General features: G+C 40.5%; 1 protein-coding gene across 3 annotated transcripts in view; it reads right to left on the bottom strand.

The window, feature by feature from the left end:
* The window catches only part of fcho2 (FCH and mu domain containing endocytic adaptor 2), a 178,973-nt gene that overhangs the window by 128,193 nt on the left and 31,841 nt on the right, over window positions 1-18,939 (bottom strand). For all 3 annotated transcript variants that reach the window (XM_059644794.1, XM_059644795.1, XM_059644796.1), the window contains exon 2: window positions 2,507-2,598. In XM_059644794.1, the coding sequence (XP_059500777.1) occupies window positions 2,507-2,598 (92 nt within the window). The remainder of the gene's footprint in view (window positions 1-2,506; window positions 2,599-18,939) is intronic.

Here is an 18,939-nt window from a genome sequence, read left to right as displayed (position 1 = left end):
TCCATTTCAGAACTAGCTATACATCTACAACTATTTTCAGACACACTTTTTTTCTACATAAGTCTGCAAGCTTAGAAAAGCACTTTACCTCGTAAAGGAACCACACGCTCTTCTCCCTTATCATTCTTTTTAGATACAAATTCTAGCTTCGTGCCTTCCAATTCATGATTATTTTACATAACATCATAACAATAACAGAAGCAACCACAACAATGTTTTGATGTCAGTGAATTGAGCAAATGAGACATTGAAATATATTAAAATGTCAAATCAAACAGGACAGAATCCTGTCATTCAATAAATAATTGGCTCCACATACAAGATGCTATAGATAGCCAAATTACAAAAGGATATTGTATAAATTAAAATAAGAAGAGCTCAATTCTGAAGAAGATCTTGACCTAAAATGTTAAATTATTTTCTCTCCACAGATCTGCTTCCTGACCTGAATATTTCCAGCATTTTATTGTTTTAAATTTCAGATTCCCTGCATCCACAACATTTTGCTTTTGTTCTACGATAGCAAATTCAATCATTAGGAGCAATTTTAAAAATTAGGCAAGTTTTTACAGAGGATTGAGAAATGGATAAAGGTCTAGAATTTTGTGGATCAAGGGAGATATCACTGACCTTCAAAAATAGCAGCTGGGGCCCAATTCCTGGACCCATTTCCAGCTGCCTCAATTTCATCAAGCTGGAATATGGGAATCAGACAGCCTGTACCCTATGAGAAAACTCCACTGCAGAGATAATCATGTCCTAACATACTGGAACTTCCGTGGAATCAAGCCAACTTTTCAAAATATGGTGAGTTCACAGCCATTCAGAGGCGTCATGAACCAATGTCTGGATAAGGGAGCATTTTGAAGGGAAAGTTCAAAATGTATGTCTCTCCTACACCAAGCTACACCACTTTACACACACCCCATGTCTCACCTTGCCCTCAAAGTCAATATCCTTTTATCCAATTCAATCACCCCTCAATTTCCCAGCCAAACTAAGACAGTTCCCTGCCCATTCATCCTTTTAACATAAGAAATGAAATCACACTAGCAATAACACTTGGAAATTTTCTTTTTAAGAAGTAATACATTCATTAAAAAAAAATGTCCTTTTAGTACAGCCTTACAAAAGTGTCAGTCATCCAGACCTTCAAAGTCTCAGTTGCTGAAACTACTAGCTGTTGACACCTCTCTTTCTGTGTAAAGGTAAGACTGAAATCTGTTTTGTCAATTGCACAATAAATCAGCTGTCAATTTTTTTCATTGGATGCAGCTGTTTCAATAAATAAAATGTCTGGAGTGTTAGTCTTACTCCAGGAGGGGTGCCATAAAGCTCAGTGCCACAGCCTCAGCCATTTATAGTAAATATTAATTACTTGGTGGCAAGTATCAACTCTGTTGTAACCAAATCTTTTGATGATGCAAAGATAGACAGGGAAACATACTGGAAGATTTTAAAAAATCTGCAAAGAGGCATAGCCTATGTGAGTGGGCAGAAGGATTGGACATAATATAGCAAAGCGTGAGGTTGTCCACTTTGCTAATAATGGAAAACAGCTTGTTATTTAAACGAGACAGAATGCAAATGCTGTGGTATAGGACAATAGGGTTGTACTTGTAGATGAAGAAACAAAACAAAAGAAAACTTAGAATTTAGGCACAGAAAGGCAAAAGAAGTGTAAGCATTATTCCAAAGAGGTATGAACCATAAAAAGGTAACGAAACATTGCACCAGCAATTGCACAGTGCGTTGGCGAGATCTCACGTGCATACAATTTTGGTAACCATACTTTAGAAGAGATATATCTGCACTGGGGGCAGTTCAGAGATGTTCCACAAAATTGACCACTAGGATGAAGACGACTGTCTTATGAGAAAATGTTGAATATTAATTTCCTTTGATGTGTGTGGCTCCAACACCAGGCAGCTCAGTGCCATCCAGGATAAAGCAGCCCACTTAAGTGGAACAGCATCCATCACCAGGACACAGCGTCAACGGCATGCAGCATCTGCGAAATGCACTGCAGCAACTCACATTGGCTCTTTCGCCAGCACCTTCCAAACCCACAACTTATAATATCCAGAAAAACGTGGACAGACAGTGCACTGAGACACTACCAATTGTAGGTGTACCATCTTCACCTGGAGATATACAGCAGTTCCTTTGGTTGCTGGGTCAATAAAAAAGGAACTTCCTCCCTATTAACACTGACAGTTCATGGCTCGCCACCAATTAGGGATGAACAATAACACTGCCTGCCAGCGAACATCCATATCTCATGAACGAATATGAAATGTGTTTTAGAGATGCAAAATACCTTGCATTTATATCAGCTTCCTGTAGTGACAATCACTGTTTTGCACTTGTCCACTGACAATACAACACAATGATTACTTTACATATGTTTTCTTATGGAAATCAAAATAAACATATGAATGGTACTTACATTTGTAACTCTACCAACTCACGATATCGCATAAATATCCCAAAAGCAATGAAATACCTTTCTCTTATGAAGTCTGCCAAATCTTTTGTCGACGTTTGACCATGTTTCATATTATGATAAAGGACATCAAAGCCATTGTTCTTCTCACCCTGAAAGCAACAAATGGCCAGTTTTAATGCTCAAACTTTAAAAACACATCTAGGATTTTATCTGCTCCACAAATTGCAAGTTAAAGCAAAACAACACAGTAGGCCATTGTTGTGTGTTTGGGTACAGATTTCTAACAGTACAATCATTTAAAATTAAAACGTCCAGGAATAAAATACCATTTCAGAGTCCAAAGCTTTTCAAAATTGAATTCTAGTAGCCTTTGATTAATTCTAATCAGCAAGTCAAAAATGAAATCAAACTAACAAGTGTAAAACTAGGCTGCCTAGTGTGCTATGCTTCACTGTCGCACATCTGTAACACTAGTGACAAGAAAAAAAAACAGCAAATGAGTGCAAATCTGTCACAGTCAAAGGGATATCGGACAATGCTTTACATAAACAAAATGGCTGTTATTTAACTCACAAAAGGAGTGGTCAAAATAGCGCCTTTATTGAATCATTAATTCTGGTAATTATGGATTTCTGGTGATTCATTCATCAAATACTACTATAGAATCAAAACACCTCACCCAATGAAAAGGTATATGAAACTGTGTGAAAACAAGCCTGGAAATCCAAATACAAAATATGTGAAGCATACGTGTGCATAGCTTGTAATAGTAAAATAATACAACAGTTGAGAACTGTTTCCAGTTGAAAAAGATACATTACATCTCAATACTGAAGAAATAAATTTCCTTGAAATGTGTCCATTATAATTTGACTGCCTAATATCAAAAGAAAACATATTCAGAATTACCAATCTGCTCAATGGCAAAGTTCTTGTTTAGCATTCTGACTTCAAAGCAACAACATAGCTGCTCTTCTTCAAACTTCAGTTAATGTGGTGGAATGTCCAATGGAGTTAGCCTGTATAAGCTCTGCTGCTTATAAACAGTTGTCTTCACCTATGGAATCAAGGATGATGTACTGTTTTAACTTATCAAACAGCTAGAACTATAGAATCATACAGCGCAGAAGCAGCTCTTTGGCCCATTAAATCCTCACCAGCTACTCTACATCTAATTCGTCCATTTTCCCACACTTGGTCCGTTGTCTTGAATGCAATGCCATTTCCAGTGCCCAGTGAAGTACTTTCTGAAGGTCGTGAGATTTCCAACCTCAATTACTTTCCCAAGCATTGCATTCCAGATACCCACCACATTTTGGGTGAAAACATTTTTCCTCTAAATCCCTCTAAACCCCCGTGCTTCACTTTAAAATTATGCATCCTTGTTATTTACTATTCAACTAAGGGGAACAGCAGCTTTCTGTCCACGCTCCTCATATCCTTACGCACCTTAATGGGTTCCCACTCAGATTTCTCTGCGGTAAAGAAAACAACCCAAGCTTATCCAAGATAATAAAATGTGAGGCTGGATGAACACAGCAGGCCAAGCAGCATCTCAGGAGCACAAAAGCTGACGTTTCGGGCCTAGACCCTTCATCAGAAGGTCTAGGCCCGAAACGTCAGCTTTTGTGCTCCTGAGATGCTGCTTGGCCTGCTGTGTTCATCCAGCCTCACATTTTATTATCTTGGAATCTCCAGCATCTGCAGTTCCCATTATCTCTGATACTATTTTAACCCAAGCTTATCCAGCCTCTTTTCATAGCTAAGCTGGTCCATCCCAGCAACATTCTGTTGAATCTCCTCCGTTCCCACTCCAACGCAAACCACATCCTTCCGATAGTGCAGTGACCAAAACTACACACAGTACTCCAGCTGTGTCCTAGATTGTAAGATTGTGTTGGAGTTGTACAATCTCCCTGCTGTCAATGCCACAATGATAAAAGGCGTGTCCCTTAAGGTTTCTTAATTATTTTTCAACTTGTCCTGTGCCTTACCTCTACCATGCTTCTTAAAACGTAGTACCTCATTAGTTGCCCCCCAGTCCTCGGGCACCTCCACTGCAGCCAGAGATAAATTTAAAATTCTAACCTTCTTCCTTGTATTCCAGGTTGCTATGTGAGACAACACATCCAGGCATGGGTATTCGTTTGTGGGATCACTTTGAAGCCCCCAGAAAACTTCCAGTACCTCCTCACTCCGATGTCAATCCGTTCAAGAACCAAATTCTGGACACAATTATCCATCTTTTCCCCAAGTGAAAATACATATAAAGTACTAATTTAGCACCCTACCAATGTTCTCGAGCTCCACACACAGACAGCCCCTGTTCTTCTGAACGGGCCCTACTGTTTTTCTAGATTTCTTCTCCCTTCCGACACACCTAAACGAATATCTACACATTCTACCAATTCTCATCTGCCAGTGTTTTCTCATGCCTCTAGGCTCTTGCTTTCTGAAGAACCTTCCTGCACTTTCTAGATTCAACTAGGGCCTCCATTGATGTGCTCTCTTTGTACCTGTCAAAAGCCTCACTTTTCCTTCTTATCCAGTCCCGAATATTAATAGGCATCCAGGGTTCTCTGGGTTTCTTGCTCCTATATGTACCTAAAGGAAAAACGTTGGGCCTGTACTCTCCCCAAATTGTTTTTAAATGACTCTACTGTTTTGCCGCAAATTCACACAGAAGTTGCTGTTCCCAGTCCACTTTGGCAAAATTCTGCCTTATTTCAATAAAATCTGCCTTCCCCAATCCAAAATTGTTTCTGCAGACCATCATTTTCTTTTACCATAACAAACTTAAAGTGTACTGTTACGGTCGCTATCACTAAAATGTTCCCCTCCTGCAATCTCGAACACCAGTCCAGTTGTGTTTTCCAGAATTAGGTTCAGCAATGCACCATCCTTTCTTGGACATTCTACATGTTAATATAAAGCCTTCCTAAATACATTTCAAGAAATCTGTCCCTTCTAAACGTGATGCGCAAGTTGAAATCCCCTAAAATAATTAGCCTAGTTATTTTCACACAAATCACTGAATTGTTGACATATCTACTTCTCTATTGCCTGCTGATTGAGGGCCTATAATACGCATTAACTGCTTTCATTCTAAATCTCTAACCACAAAGTGTCATTTGAAAATCTTTCCAAGATATTGTTCTTCCTTACTGCAGTAGCTGACTGCTTAATTAACAATGTGATCTCCTCTTTTATGCCCTCCTCTGTCCTGCATAAAGATCTGATACTAGAGAATGCCGAGTTGCAAGTCCTGGACCTCCCTCAACTATGTCCGAGATGGCAACAGTATGCAATTCCACATGCAGTCATGCCCTTAAATCAACTGTCTTAACTATAATAAGAGATGACAGGGTGTAGAGCTGGGTCCTCTGATGCTGCTTGGTCTGCTGTGTGCATCCAGCACCACACCTTGTTATCTCAGATTCTCCAGCATCTGCAGTTCCTACTATCTCTGTCTGACCTATAAATACACCTAGCAGTAAAGTCAAGACCATCCCGCCTTGCCTTGATAAGTCAGTCAGAGGTACCAATGGTACCAACAGTGTAGGCAGAATGTGGCATGAGGTCTTGCATGAAGAATTCAGGGAGCTAGGCAGTGGATTAATAAACAGGACCTCAAAGGCTGTAATCTCTGGATTAATCCTTCTGCTATGTGCTTGTGACTACAGAAATAGGAGAATACAGGAAATGAATGCGCAAGTCAAGAGATAGTGCTGGAGCAAGGATTTTAGATTTTTGGGTCGCTTGGGCTATTTCTGGGAATGACAGAACCTGTGCCAGCCAAAATGGGACCAAGGCCCATATACATGGGTTTACTAATGCTTTTGGGAAGACTTTAAACTTGTCCAATGTGGGAGAGGACACAGAGCTTTAGCATAATAGGGGTACAGTGTACTTTTGTAAAGGAAGCAAGATGGAGGGAAAAAGAGGGAGGGAATTCAACCATATTGAGGGAGTAGAGTCACAGTCAGACACAATGTACATACGGGAACAGACCCTTCGGTCCACCTCATCTATGCCACACAGATATCCTAAATTTGTTTAATCCCATTAGATTAGGTCCATTCAGGACCTAATCCACCTTCCTACTGTTTTGTTGTACCAATGTAGACCGTGATGTGTGGCTGATGACCCTCTTCTGGAAGGCTGCCCTGCCACCACACAGTGACATTTCATACCTTGGCGTCAGAATCTATGAACTATTCTAGAGTTGCATTTATTGCCACAGAAATTCTAGTCTGATGTCCGGATGATGGAATTCATTATCACCATCGCACTTGCATTTTCTTTCTCTCCCCAAACAGCCGAGATGCCCTTCAGGCTATGGATATGTCACTGACTGTATACCTTGGAGAAACCATTGCCTTCACCAGTTTCCAAAATGGAATGCCACCTATCTGATAGGCATCCATTCCTGCTCTTAGTGTAGTGTGATTATTTCTCTCTATGGGCTGTCCACGTGGTCTTCTGTCTCGTCGATGCATAACAGCAACTGCTGCTCCGAGATTCCACGCCCACCTTCAATATATACTCTTGTACATAAACAGCCAAGCTATTCTCAGCTTTAATAGGATTTATTTTGCCTGCTCCATCCGAGTGAATATTCTTTTTAAACACAAAGTCCCTTTACTGAAAATTTCCGAAAGTAAAAATATATGGTCGTCAGTAGCTACTGGCAACTACTTGGTCTTTAACTCAATTCTTCAAACCAGAAGTCTGCCCTCACCAGAACTCTGCTTGGTGATTAACTCAAAAACAGTCCTTTCCGTTGTCTGGCATTGCAGAATTTGCAAGTCTCTTTCACCAGAAATCCATGTCTGACTGTTTCAGAGAACCTATAAATCAATATGCAGAGAGGCTAGACAACTCCTTTGAGTCCAAGTGTCAAAACTTGCACCTTACTTTCAATATGCTTTGTCTTGAGGTTCTGTCTCCATAAAAACGAGCAAGTCACTCGGGTTTGTCTCTCGAAAGACTCAATAGCGAACTGCATTCCTCCTCCAAACTAGTCAATTTTACTTCTTATTTAAGGAGATAGCATAAAACATAACTGTCCTAAAAAGGCCAGTGTTCGTAACATAAGTGAGTAAAGAAGCTAAAATGAGAAAATATAATAGAAAGAAATTAACTTTCACTTTGTTAGTGTGGCAGAAAGGTTACAGGAGACTCACGTTGAACATAATCATCAATTTTAAATGATCGGGTCAAAAGGCCTGTTTCTGTGCAACATCTTGTACATAATCCCATGTCTGTATGTACTTCCGATTTCAGGCCATTGGTTCGCAGCTGAGACATGATACTGTAGTCACATACCTTTTGCCACTGGGTGGCAATGCAAGATGCTGCCCAGGGCCACCCATTCCACATTTCTTCAAAAAGCTATTACTGAATGTTTACAATACAATTTGGTGTGGGGAGGGCATTTAAACACAAATTAACAGACTTCCCCAACATCCGATCTATCTGAATACCTGTCCATTTTGCACAGTGGCATATGTGCCCGAGTTCAAGGTCACCAATTTAGCGAACCTTTGTCCATGACTTGTCTTGCAGGGCCCATCCAGATATCCATGAATAACAGTGGTTGAGTCCTCCATCTCAATTTTAATCATAGAACACTTTTACAGGCTATTCAGACCGAGTCCACACCGACTCTCTGAACAGCATCCCACCAAGACCCAGCACCCCCCACCACATCTTGTAACCCCACATCTACCTACACATCGCTAAACACTACAGACAATTTCAGCATGGCCAATCCACCTAATGTGCATATTTTTGGACTGTGCGAGAAAACCTATATAGACATGGGGAGAACATGCAAACTCCACACAGACAGTTGACCAAGGTTGGAGTTGAACCCAGGTCCCTAGCCCTGTGAGGCAAAAGTGCTAACCACTGGGTCGCTATGCTGCCCATTAATTGTATACCAGGTTACATTTAGGAGATTGCTTTAAAATGTGGCTGTCATTAGGAAGACAAATTCCCAGAGTTGCCAAAAATTCTTTACAAGGTTTAAATTCACAGTGCAAAAATAGCCTTTATAAGCTTAAAATAAATTCAGAAGCTTTTAAGTTTAAGCATATGGCACACAATAATATTGAGGGAATTAAAAAAGAAATGCAGTGCGTAAGTTCTCATCACATTTTAAATGTGAAATGCCACAGAAGTGAAGGGCTCAGTACAGCAATGAAGTTCGTTAATTACAGCCTACTCAGCTTAACATTATAGCATGTAAGGTTTAAAAGTCCATTAATATAGTATAAGACAAATAACTATTCAAAACTGAGAGTTACCAAACTAACAACAGGTAATAGCAATCTGTACAAGACTACATATCTTCCAGAGTTCTGCCTTTCCCTTTAACTGTCCAATTTCTCTGCTACCACTATGAATGCTCCCTTACTGATGCTCTGCTCAACTCATTCCGTGGAAGTTCAGTCTACTATTCTCCTTCCCAATTCCCATAAATCTCTATTCCTCTTAAGTAGCTTTGGTGTTTCACATCTATACCATTCCCAAAGCTTCAGTTTTCTAACTGCAAGATTTCTTCTAACTTATTATTGCAAGGGGATAAGTTAAGAAATCAAAACACAAAAGTAGTAGACACAAGGTACAATGACGTAGCCAAGAAAGTCACTGCAAGTCGGTAAAATCAATAACAGGTTAATAAATTTAGAAAAATGCAGAACAGTGGGGTTGATTTCTGGAGACAGAACTGAAGGAACATTAGGTTACATGAAGCTTCCATAAGCCCTTGGATAGACCACATTTAGAGTGCTATGCACAGTTTTAGTCACTATTATAACAGGGACTTGGAGACTAAGCAGAAAATAAGTTACAGAAATGATTGATGACAACTGATTGTGAAGTTATATTTATTAAGACACTGACTGTGACTCTTCTCACACCTAGAAGACATACCAGCAACTTGTACAGCAAACACAGTGCATACTTATTCAGCCAAATGGGTGTGACAGATAATGTGTGGGGGCCAGTCCTCAGTCGTACTGGGAGGATGTCGCTATTGGTCAGCAGGTTCCAGTACGATCAGGCACAGCACATACCTTGAAATGAAAGGCCGGTAAGCCTAACCCTCGTGGCTGGGAAACTCCTGGGAAAAAAAATCTGAGGGTCAGAATTAATCTCCACTTTGCAGGAGCAAGGATTAAATCAAGAATAGTCAGCAAGGCTTTGTAATGGGGCAATCACGTCTAACAAATTTGAATGTATCTTCTAAGTTGGTAAATATCCATGTAGCTGACGATAAAAATCATAGAATCCCTACAGTGTGGAAGCAGGCCCTTCGGCCCAACAAGTCCACACCGATCCTCAAGAGCATCCCACCCATACTCATCCCACTATAACCCACGTAAACTACACATCCCTGAATGCTACAGGCAATTTAGCATGGCCAATCCACCTCACCTGCACATCTTTGGACTGTGGGGAGACAGCAAAGCATCCATCTCGCAAGATCACCTCTGACTCCATGCGGCTGTACCTTCTGAATCAGCCTGCCATGAGATCTTGTCAAAGGCTTTACTGAAGTCCATGTAGACAACATTCACTGCCTTACCCTCATCGATCATCTTCGTCATTTCCTCAAAATACTCAACCTAGTTAGTGAGACACGAACTCCCCTTCACAAAACTATGCTGCCTCTCCCTAATACGCCCATTGATTTCCAGGTGGGAGTAAATCCTGTCTCAAAGAATCCTCTCCAATAATTTCCCTATCACTGACGTAAGGTTCACTGGCCTACAATTAGCTGGATTATTCTTGCCACCTTTCTTAAGTAAAGGAACAACATTGGCTATTCTCCAATCCTCTGGGAACTCCCGTGTTACCAGTGAAGATGCAAAGATTTCCCTCAAGGCCCCAGAAATTTCCTCCCTTGCCTCTCTCAATATTCTGGGGTATGTCCCATCAGGTCCTGGGAACTTGTCTACCTTAATGTTTTTCAAGACCCTAACACTCCTCCCTGTTGATCTCAACATGGCCCAACCTATCTACACACTCTTCCCCAGACTCATCATCTGCCAAAAAGTCTTTCTCCATGGTGAATACTAACACGAAGTACTCAATTAATACCTCAACCATTTTCTCTGGCTCCACACAAATTCCCTTCCCTGTCTTTGACTGGGCCAAAGCCCTGCCTGGCTAACTCTAACTCTAACCCTCTAACTCTTTGTATAAGAAGCCTTGGGATTTTCCTTAATCCTGTTAGCCAATAACTTTTCATGACTCCTTTTAGCCCTCCATATGCCTTGCTTAAATTGCGCAGTTGATGTGGTCTACATAAGACTTCAGTGAGGGTTCTGACAAGGTCTCATATGGGGCACTGGTTAAAAAGTAAGAGCCTACAGGATTCAAGGCTATTTAGCAAATTGGATCCAAAATTCCAAAAGGTTGAGGTGCAAAAAATAATTCTGAGGGGTACAGATAGGGAGAAATTGTTTTCGTTAGTACTGGGCTCAATATCCAGGGACATAGTTTTAAGATAACGAGCAGGAGTTTTAGAAGTTATGTGAGGACATTTGTGGGAAGAAACTCAATGCCTAATTGGGTGATAGAGGCAGAAACTCTCATGACATTTACAATCATTTTAAATGAACACTTGAAAACACCACTGCATACAAGGCTATGGGCAAAGTGCTGAAAAATGGAATTACAACAGATGAATGTTTCACGACCAATGGGCCAAAGGGCTTCCTTCTGTGCTGTAAAACTTTATGGCTTGACTGAGCATTGTCAAGGGATCTGCTTGGCTACAGTCCAGGGAGTTGGCAACCGTCAGTTTTGTAGAAACTTCACAAGTAGCCAAGCAAATCATGCATCGTCAGTTGGACAGCTGCAAACATGGTGATCAGGGGTCTGGTCAGTTATATGTGCTAGATGTAGTTTGAAAGAAGGAACAAGATCAGGGAGGACTCAAATGAATGGCAGAACACCAGTAAGCTCAGGAGGCAGAGAGGGGGGTTTTGGGGTGCTTGTCCACAAATCCTGAAGGCAGCGGCAGGTTAATAGGATGGTTGGCAGGCATGCAGAAACTTGCCTTTTTCAGCTGTGGCACAGCTTATAAGAGCAGGGAGGTGTTGTGGGAGTCATACAAAATTTTGGTTAGGCCACAGCTGGAGTATTGTGTGCAGTTCTGGGGATAGGGTGTGATGCTCTTCAGAGGGTGTGTGCAGACTATGAACGGAGGTTGGATAAACTCGGGTTGTTTCCTTTTAGAGAAGGCTGACAGGGGACCTGATTGAGGTACATAAGATTATGAGGGGAGGGTGGGTGGGCAGGGTGGATAGAAAGTAGTTTTTCCCCTTAGTTGAAGGGTGAATAACAATGAGGCATAAAACTTAGAGGTTTAGGAGGAGATTTGAAGAAAAAAAAAGTGGATGGGAAGCTGGAATGCCCAGGAGGGTGGTTGAGGCAGGAAACCTAAAAACTTTAACAAGTACTTGGATAAGCACTTGTGTCCTGGAAAGTGAAACTAGTGCAGACTTAAAGTAAAGTAGTTGTCAGTGCAGACTTAAATGGGTCAACGGGCCTCTTCTGTGCTGTATGATTTGATGAAAAGGAGACAAAGGTGTTACTGTCATGGACTAGTAGTCCAAAGACCCAGATTGATGTGTCATGAGAGATGCGAGAATACAGCGCATAAGTTTAGTTAGAAGGACAGCGGGTGATGCTGCAGAATGAAGGGAAACAGAGACCAGAAGCAAGGCAGACCAATTACATTGCAATTTGACAAATTTTAACAGTTGAGAGTGTGGAATCATTTTACTGTGTTCATTTTCAGAAGTTAACTGCGAGTGTGTATGTATTGTGAAGGCACTGGGCATCAGATTTAAGGCTGGCCCTGGGTACAGACCTACAAAACTGCTATCATACTATCTAGATACTACACTTAGCCGCACTTGGTTTATACCAAAGCCAACTTTGCTACATTCTGAGATGATGGGAACTGCAGATGCTGGAGATTCCAAGATAATAAAATGTGAGGCTGGACGAACACAGCAGGCCAAGCAGCATCTCAGAAGCACATTCTTTGCTACATTCTTCTGTGTTGGTGCCCACATTATCCAGTCTACTATCCAATTTTATACTGGGTCAGGTCTGTGCTACTATCCTCGATATGAATGCATGATCAGTGAGTTTAACTAGCTCACTAGCATAAAAGTAGTAACAGTGAGACCAGGCATTTATTGTGCTGCTGAACATATCAAATGCAAAACAAAAATTAACATAGTTCTGAATAACACTGACACACATTGTGGAAAGGAGAGATCCAGGCCTTAAATGGATATTACAAATTTAGAATAGAAGCAGTGAGCCATTATTTCTTGTAAATAAATCTATTCATAAGGACACCATAGAAGTTTGTAAAAAAAAAGAAAGAGAGTTATCCCATAATCCGGTGAGGAGCTGCACTTGTAATACAGAAAGGCCTCATATTGAAATCTTAAAAATCTAAGTTATCTGATGTCAGTCATAGAGGCTTAGGGATAGAATGATGAGGTCGCAATCAGCTTGCTTCAAAAAGTGCCCACCTTGGGAAGGAAGAGAATAAAAATAGTAATTGCTGGAAACAGTCAATAGGTCTGGCAGTGACTCTTACGACAGAAATAGCTATTGTTTCAAGTAAAATATGATCCTCATATTTATATTTCAGAACTGAAGAATTCATATTCAAATTGTTATCTCTATTTCTGTCTCAGATGTTCATAGACCTGCTCAGTATTTCTGGCACACTTTTATTTCAGATTGGCAACATTTGCAAGTTGTTGCTTTTATTATGGGATAAACGGACCTCTGTTAAGATTTCGACTCCTAATTTCTGTCTAATGGCCTGCAGTGAACTGTAGACGTACCAAATGAAAACAGGATTGCACAGGTCTACAGTCCACTCAGCAAGATTCTGTTGCTTAAATAATTAAGCTCACCTATAAAAATTCATCATCTGGTCAAGACAAAATAAAAAGCTTCAATGTTTTTTCACTCAACTTATTTGGGCCTCCATGTTCTGGAAAGGAGGGTAAACAACTGTTGAGCAAATATGATCCAGGTTTCATAACTCAATACTTACTTTTATGGAAGCACCATAATTGCATTAGAAAAGGAACTCCAGAACTTTTAGTCAGCAACTACAAAGAAGTGACAATATGTCCGAAACAAGATAGTGCACAATTTGAAGTGGAACTTGATATTTTTACGTGACCCTGCTTCTTCTTTCTTTTTCATGACAGAGATAGCACAGCTTGGAGAAGTGTATAATAAACAGAAAACTAGTGAATTCCTCTTCTGCATAATACAAAGTAGAACAACACAGTGTAGTGGTGGGGAAAGAGTTGAACAGCATCCTGTTGCACCAACAAAACAGGCTGCTTTATCTTAATTGCACTGAACTCCTTGGGTGTTGCTACCACTGTACATCCAGACGGTGCAGGATATGTTTCAAGGGGTCAGGTGGTTAGCCACTGCCCACATAGCACATAACCTCTACCCTTGTAAACTTGGCATCTGCTTAGGCTCTAATAATAGTAACATCAAGATGTTAATGGTTCAAAGAAGATCAGGGGAGGTAAATGTGTTTTTTCTTCCTTGTTCAAAGATGGTCAATGGCCAAGGCCTAAGGGGCACAAATGTATCTGTTAAGTGTCAGCTCAAGGCTGGGTGTTGTGCAAGTCCTATATCAGCAATTCCATTGTGAAAAGGAGTTGCAAATGAACCAGGGTGTAATAGGAGCAAAGTCATTGCTAAAATCATCAAGAAATTGCTAATTCAAAACTATTGTTGAGGAATTCTTAAAAGAGACGTCCTTTAGCTTTAATGACAAAACTCTGAAGATCTTGTCCATTTGCTGAATGGTTCCCTCCTGGACTTCAAATGGTCTTGATTTAACCATGTTTTCTGTGTATCATATAATATCAAATGCTGCCTTGACCTTTACTCAAATAATCAAAACAGCAATATTCTGAAGGAATGTGGTTTCTGAAAATGCTTATTTTTATAACTTAAGTTAAAGAAAACTCAATCTTGCCTGTAGATAACGGCCAGATATTGTTAGCCATAATTTTTGTCTCTAATTCATGAGATCTTTCTTGCTAGTGAGAACAGCTGACACGGCAAACTGCTCTTATTTTTATAGTTAATTAGATGTTTTCATCATCCATTACTTGATAAAAACAGGAAGTGTTTGGAGGAAGCTTTCTATTGTTTCTCCCTTCCCTGGGAACATTAAAATTTTTACAGTACAAAATATTAAGACATCTTCAATTAACAAAAGTGACAAAGTGCAAAACAAGAAAAAGAGGAAAGCTAAAATCAGCCAAGAACAGCAAAGAAAAAAGTGAAAATGGAGGGCAGAAAGAAATACATACACTTAGCATTAGACGTAAAAACATTTTTGATGTAGAAAACAAGTTCAAATGTAATCCAATTGTTAGAACTTTCAAACAAAATCTAAATTACTCGATTGCATTGGCAAAAGTTGTGAAAGCATTGCAATTAGTTTAAGATTCACAATAGCCTTAACTGTTTAATTCTGTAATGCTTAAATAGATTCCTTTTGTCCTGCATAGTTCTCAATTTTAATTGAAGTTGGCAATTTGCATTAAGAACTGCAACTTGAGGGATGCAGCTGCTGACAGCGTTCACAATGTTATGACTAAGCTTTGTACCTAACTCATTGAGCTGAATTTTCTGAATACAGCAAGTACTGCTGATACAATACTTGAGCTCATCCTTTCATTGATCAAAGTTTGAGATATAAAAGGCAACAAATGTAGTGAGCTGGAACCAACATGTAGGTACAAGCATTAAAAATGTACATTACCAGTATGTTAGAAAAAAATCTTGATTCCCGTCAACAAAACCCCACAGTTTCATACTCACATATAAGACTACCTCCTCAACAAACTGGTCTAATTGTTTCATCAAAAATGGCAGTCTATACCACAACTCAACATGATCCAACAGCTAAGGTTGAAAATTCTTACTTACATGGCTCATTACAATCTTCAAGTATCAAATTATCTACCTGGAAAGATCACTAGAAGATCACTCAATGCTCACCCATAGTACTGGGGGAGTATGAATTCATCAGCCGAGAAAGGATGGTATTGGTAATCAGCAGGAGGTTTCTTTGTCTCGGTTTAACCTGAAGCCATGAGAATGGATGAGAATTTGCTCGCTGAGCTGGAAGGTTACTTTGCAGACGTTTCGTCACCATTCTAGGTAACATCGTCAGCGATCCTCCGACGAAGCGCTGGTGTTATGTCCCGCTTTCTATTTATCTGGTTAGGTTTCCTTGGGTTGGTGATGTCATTTCCTGTTCTTTTTCGCAGAGGATGGTAGATTGGCTCCAAATCAATGTGTTTGTTGATGGAGTTCCGGTTGGAATGCCATGCTTCTAGGAATTCTCGTGTGTGTCTCTGTTTGGCTTGTCCTAGGATGGATGTGTTGTCCCAATCAAAGTGGTGTCCTTCCTCATCTGTATGCAAGGATACGAGTGATAGTGGGTCAGATCGGTATGACAGGTCGGCACAACATCGAGGGCCGAAGGGCCTGTACTGTGCTGTAATTTTCTATGTTCTATGTCATTTTGTGGCTAGTTGATGTTCATGTATTCTGGTGGCTAGCTTTCTGCCAGTTTGTCCAATGTAGTGTTTGTCACAGTTCTTGCAAGGTATTTCGTAGATGACGTTCGTTTTGCTTGTTGTCTGTACAGGGTCTTTGAAGTTCACTAGCTGCTGTTTTAGTGCGTTGGTAGGTTTGTGGGCTACCCTGATGCCAAGAGGTCCGAGTAGTCTGGCAGTCATTTCGGAAAGGTCTTTGATGTAGGGGAGAGTGGTTATGGTTTCTGGGCCCGTTTTGTCTGTTTGTTTGGGTTTGTTGCTGAGAAATCGGCAGACTGTGTTCATTGGGTACCCATTCTTTTTGAATACGCTGTACAGGTGATCTTCTTCTGCTCTTCGTAGTTCCTCTGTGCTGCAGTGCACACCACACACTGCACAGTTCATGTTTCCCTCTGCAAGCAAAACCTTGGGGTGCAGGTTCACAGCTCCTAAAGTCACAGGTAGGCAGGGTGGTGAAGGTGGTGCTTGGCATACTTGCCTTTATTGCTTAGCACGTTACGTATGGGAATTGGGATGTCGAGGCTGTACAGGACATTGGTTAGGCCACTTTTGGAATACTGTGTTCGGTTCTGGTTTCCCTGCTATATAAACTAATGTTGTTAGACTTGAACAGGCTCAGAGAAGATTTACATAGATGCTGCCAGGGTTGGAGGGTTTGAGCTATAGGGAGAGGCTGAATTGGCAGGGGCTATTTTCCCCCTCGAGTGTCAGAGGCTGAAGGGTGACTTCTTAAGGAAGTTTATAAAATCATGAGAAGCATGGATAAGATGAATAGCTAAGGCCTTTTTCTGGAGGGTAGGGCAGTCCAAAACAAGAGAGCACAGGTTTAAGGTGAGGGGGGAGAAAGGATACAAAAAAGAAAAAGGGCACCCAAGGGGAAAAGTTTTAAACCCAGAGGATGGCTCATGACAGAATGAGCTGCCATACAGGAAGTGTGTTGGCTGGTAAAAATTACTACATATAAAAGGCACCTGGATGGGTACATGAATTTAGAGATTTAGAATGATACCGGCCAAACGCAACTGGATGAATTTAGATTATCTGGTCAGTAAGGACGACTTGGACTGAAGCGTCTGTTTCCATGCTGTACAACTCTATGACTCTACCTAAAGAAATACTTGCCTTAGAGAAGACACAACAGAAGTTTCACTAGATTAAAAGACACACTCTCATCGCAGGGATTAAAGTAGAGGCCGAGTTGAATGCGCCTATACTCTGGAGTTTGGAAGGATGAGGTGATCTTGTTGAAGCGTACAAGATTCTGAGAAGGCTTGATAAGGTGAATGCAGAGAATCTATTTCTCCCAACTGCAGATTTTATGGTCGTAGTCAGATAGGATGCAGGCAGTTAGGACTGAGACAGAAAAACAATTCTTTACTCAGAGTTTACAAATCCTAAAATGCTCAGTCATTGAATTCTTTCAAGACCCAGATCAATTGTTTTCCTTCCTGGCTGTCAAATAATTATAAATAAAAAGTGGAGCTGAGGTTCAAGATAATGTATGACCTGTGATTGGTGGTACAAGCTCAAAAAAGAGGGACAAAATGGCCTCCTCTGGCTCCTACTTCTTATCTTATGGTATACGTTTAGTTCTGTTTTCTGCCCTGGTTTGTTCCTCATTCTAGATCTATGATTCCTTTATTCGCTAGTCCTATTCTTTATTAACCAATGTTTTAAATATCCCCGAAAAGCTCAGCAGATCTGGGAGCATCCATGGAGAGAAATCATTCGGAGGAAGTATCACGGACCTGAAACTGATTTCTCTCCACAAATGCTGCCAGACCTGCTGAGTTTTTCCAGCAATTTCTGGTTTGTTTATGATTACCAGCATCTTCAGGTTTTCTCAATTTATAAAACATCCTTATTGAATTTCCTGCAAATTAATGCTTCCAGCTTCCTTATTCTGTTGTCAGCACCTACCCATTTATCTCCACAAGCAATTTAAGTCATTTTTATTAATTGTTCCATTTACAAATTCATTTCATACTTGTGTTTGATTGTTTTGTTTTCCCTTACCACGTATTCTTTAACAATGCTGATCCTATATTCACAGCTCCTACTTTTATTTTCAGAATTTTGTTATTTTTCACCAAATCATCTCATTCTCCCACTTTGAGTTTAACCCCTAACTTTTCTAGTAGGGCCCTTGTTATAATTCTAGTTTGGGTGGAGCCCATCCCAGTGGAACAGCCCCTTCCGGTTCTCATGCCAGTCGACCACAAAAGGGAACCACAAACTCCCAGGTCAATCTTTGTGCTGTACATTCACTTCCTCACATGCCTAATCCTACATCAATTATCACATGACTCAAGTAGTAATTTTATTACTATGGTGAGGTCCTGTCTTTCGAAACTTCATTTCTTGCTTCCCATATTCCGTTGTCATGATTTCCTCCCTTTGTTTCCTTTCTAAATTTCCTTCCAGCTGCTCAATTAAATAATTTTATCCTTGGACTCAGGAGGTAACAAACCCAACTGGAGGCTAAGTCACGCTCAGAGATGTTATCTCTTCTTGCGATTATCCCCCGTGATTCTTTCTTCTGCAATGCCTGCTGTTTATGATATCATGATTAGCATTCTGGCCATTTTCCCACTTTAGCAGAGAGTGGAATAGTGGTCATGTCACTGGACTAATCAGGAAACCTGGGTTAAAAGTTTGAGGGACATCTGGTGGAATTAAAATTCAATTCCTAAAAAAGACTGGAAGTGAAAGCTAGTCTCAGTCAATGGTATTGAAGATTCTTAAGTTTACTCCTAATTATATATAATGACAGTATGAAGGATGAATCTACCGCTGCACATCAGTTTTCTTGCTTTTGGAGTATATACACTGAAA

This window comes from Stegostoma tigrinum, chromosome 3 (genome assembly GCF_030684315.1).
Source record: "Stegostoma tigrinum isolate sSteTig4 chromosome 3, sSteTig4.hap1, whole genome shotgun sequence".
NCBI lineage: Eukaryota > Metazoa > Chordata > Chondrichthyes > Orectolobiformes > Stegostomatidae > Stegostoma > Stegostoma tigrinum.
This window is presented reverse-complemented; position numbering and strand designations above follow the sequence as displayed.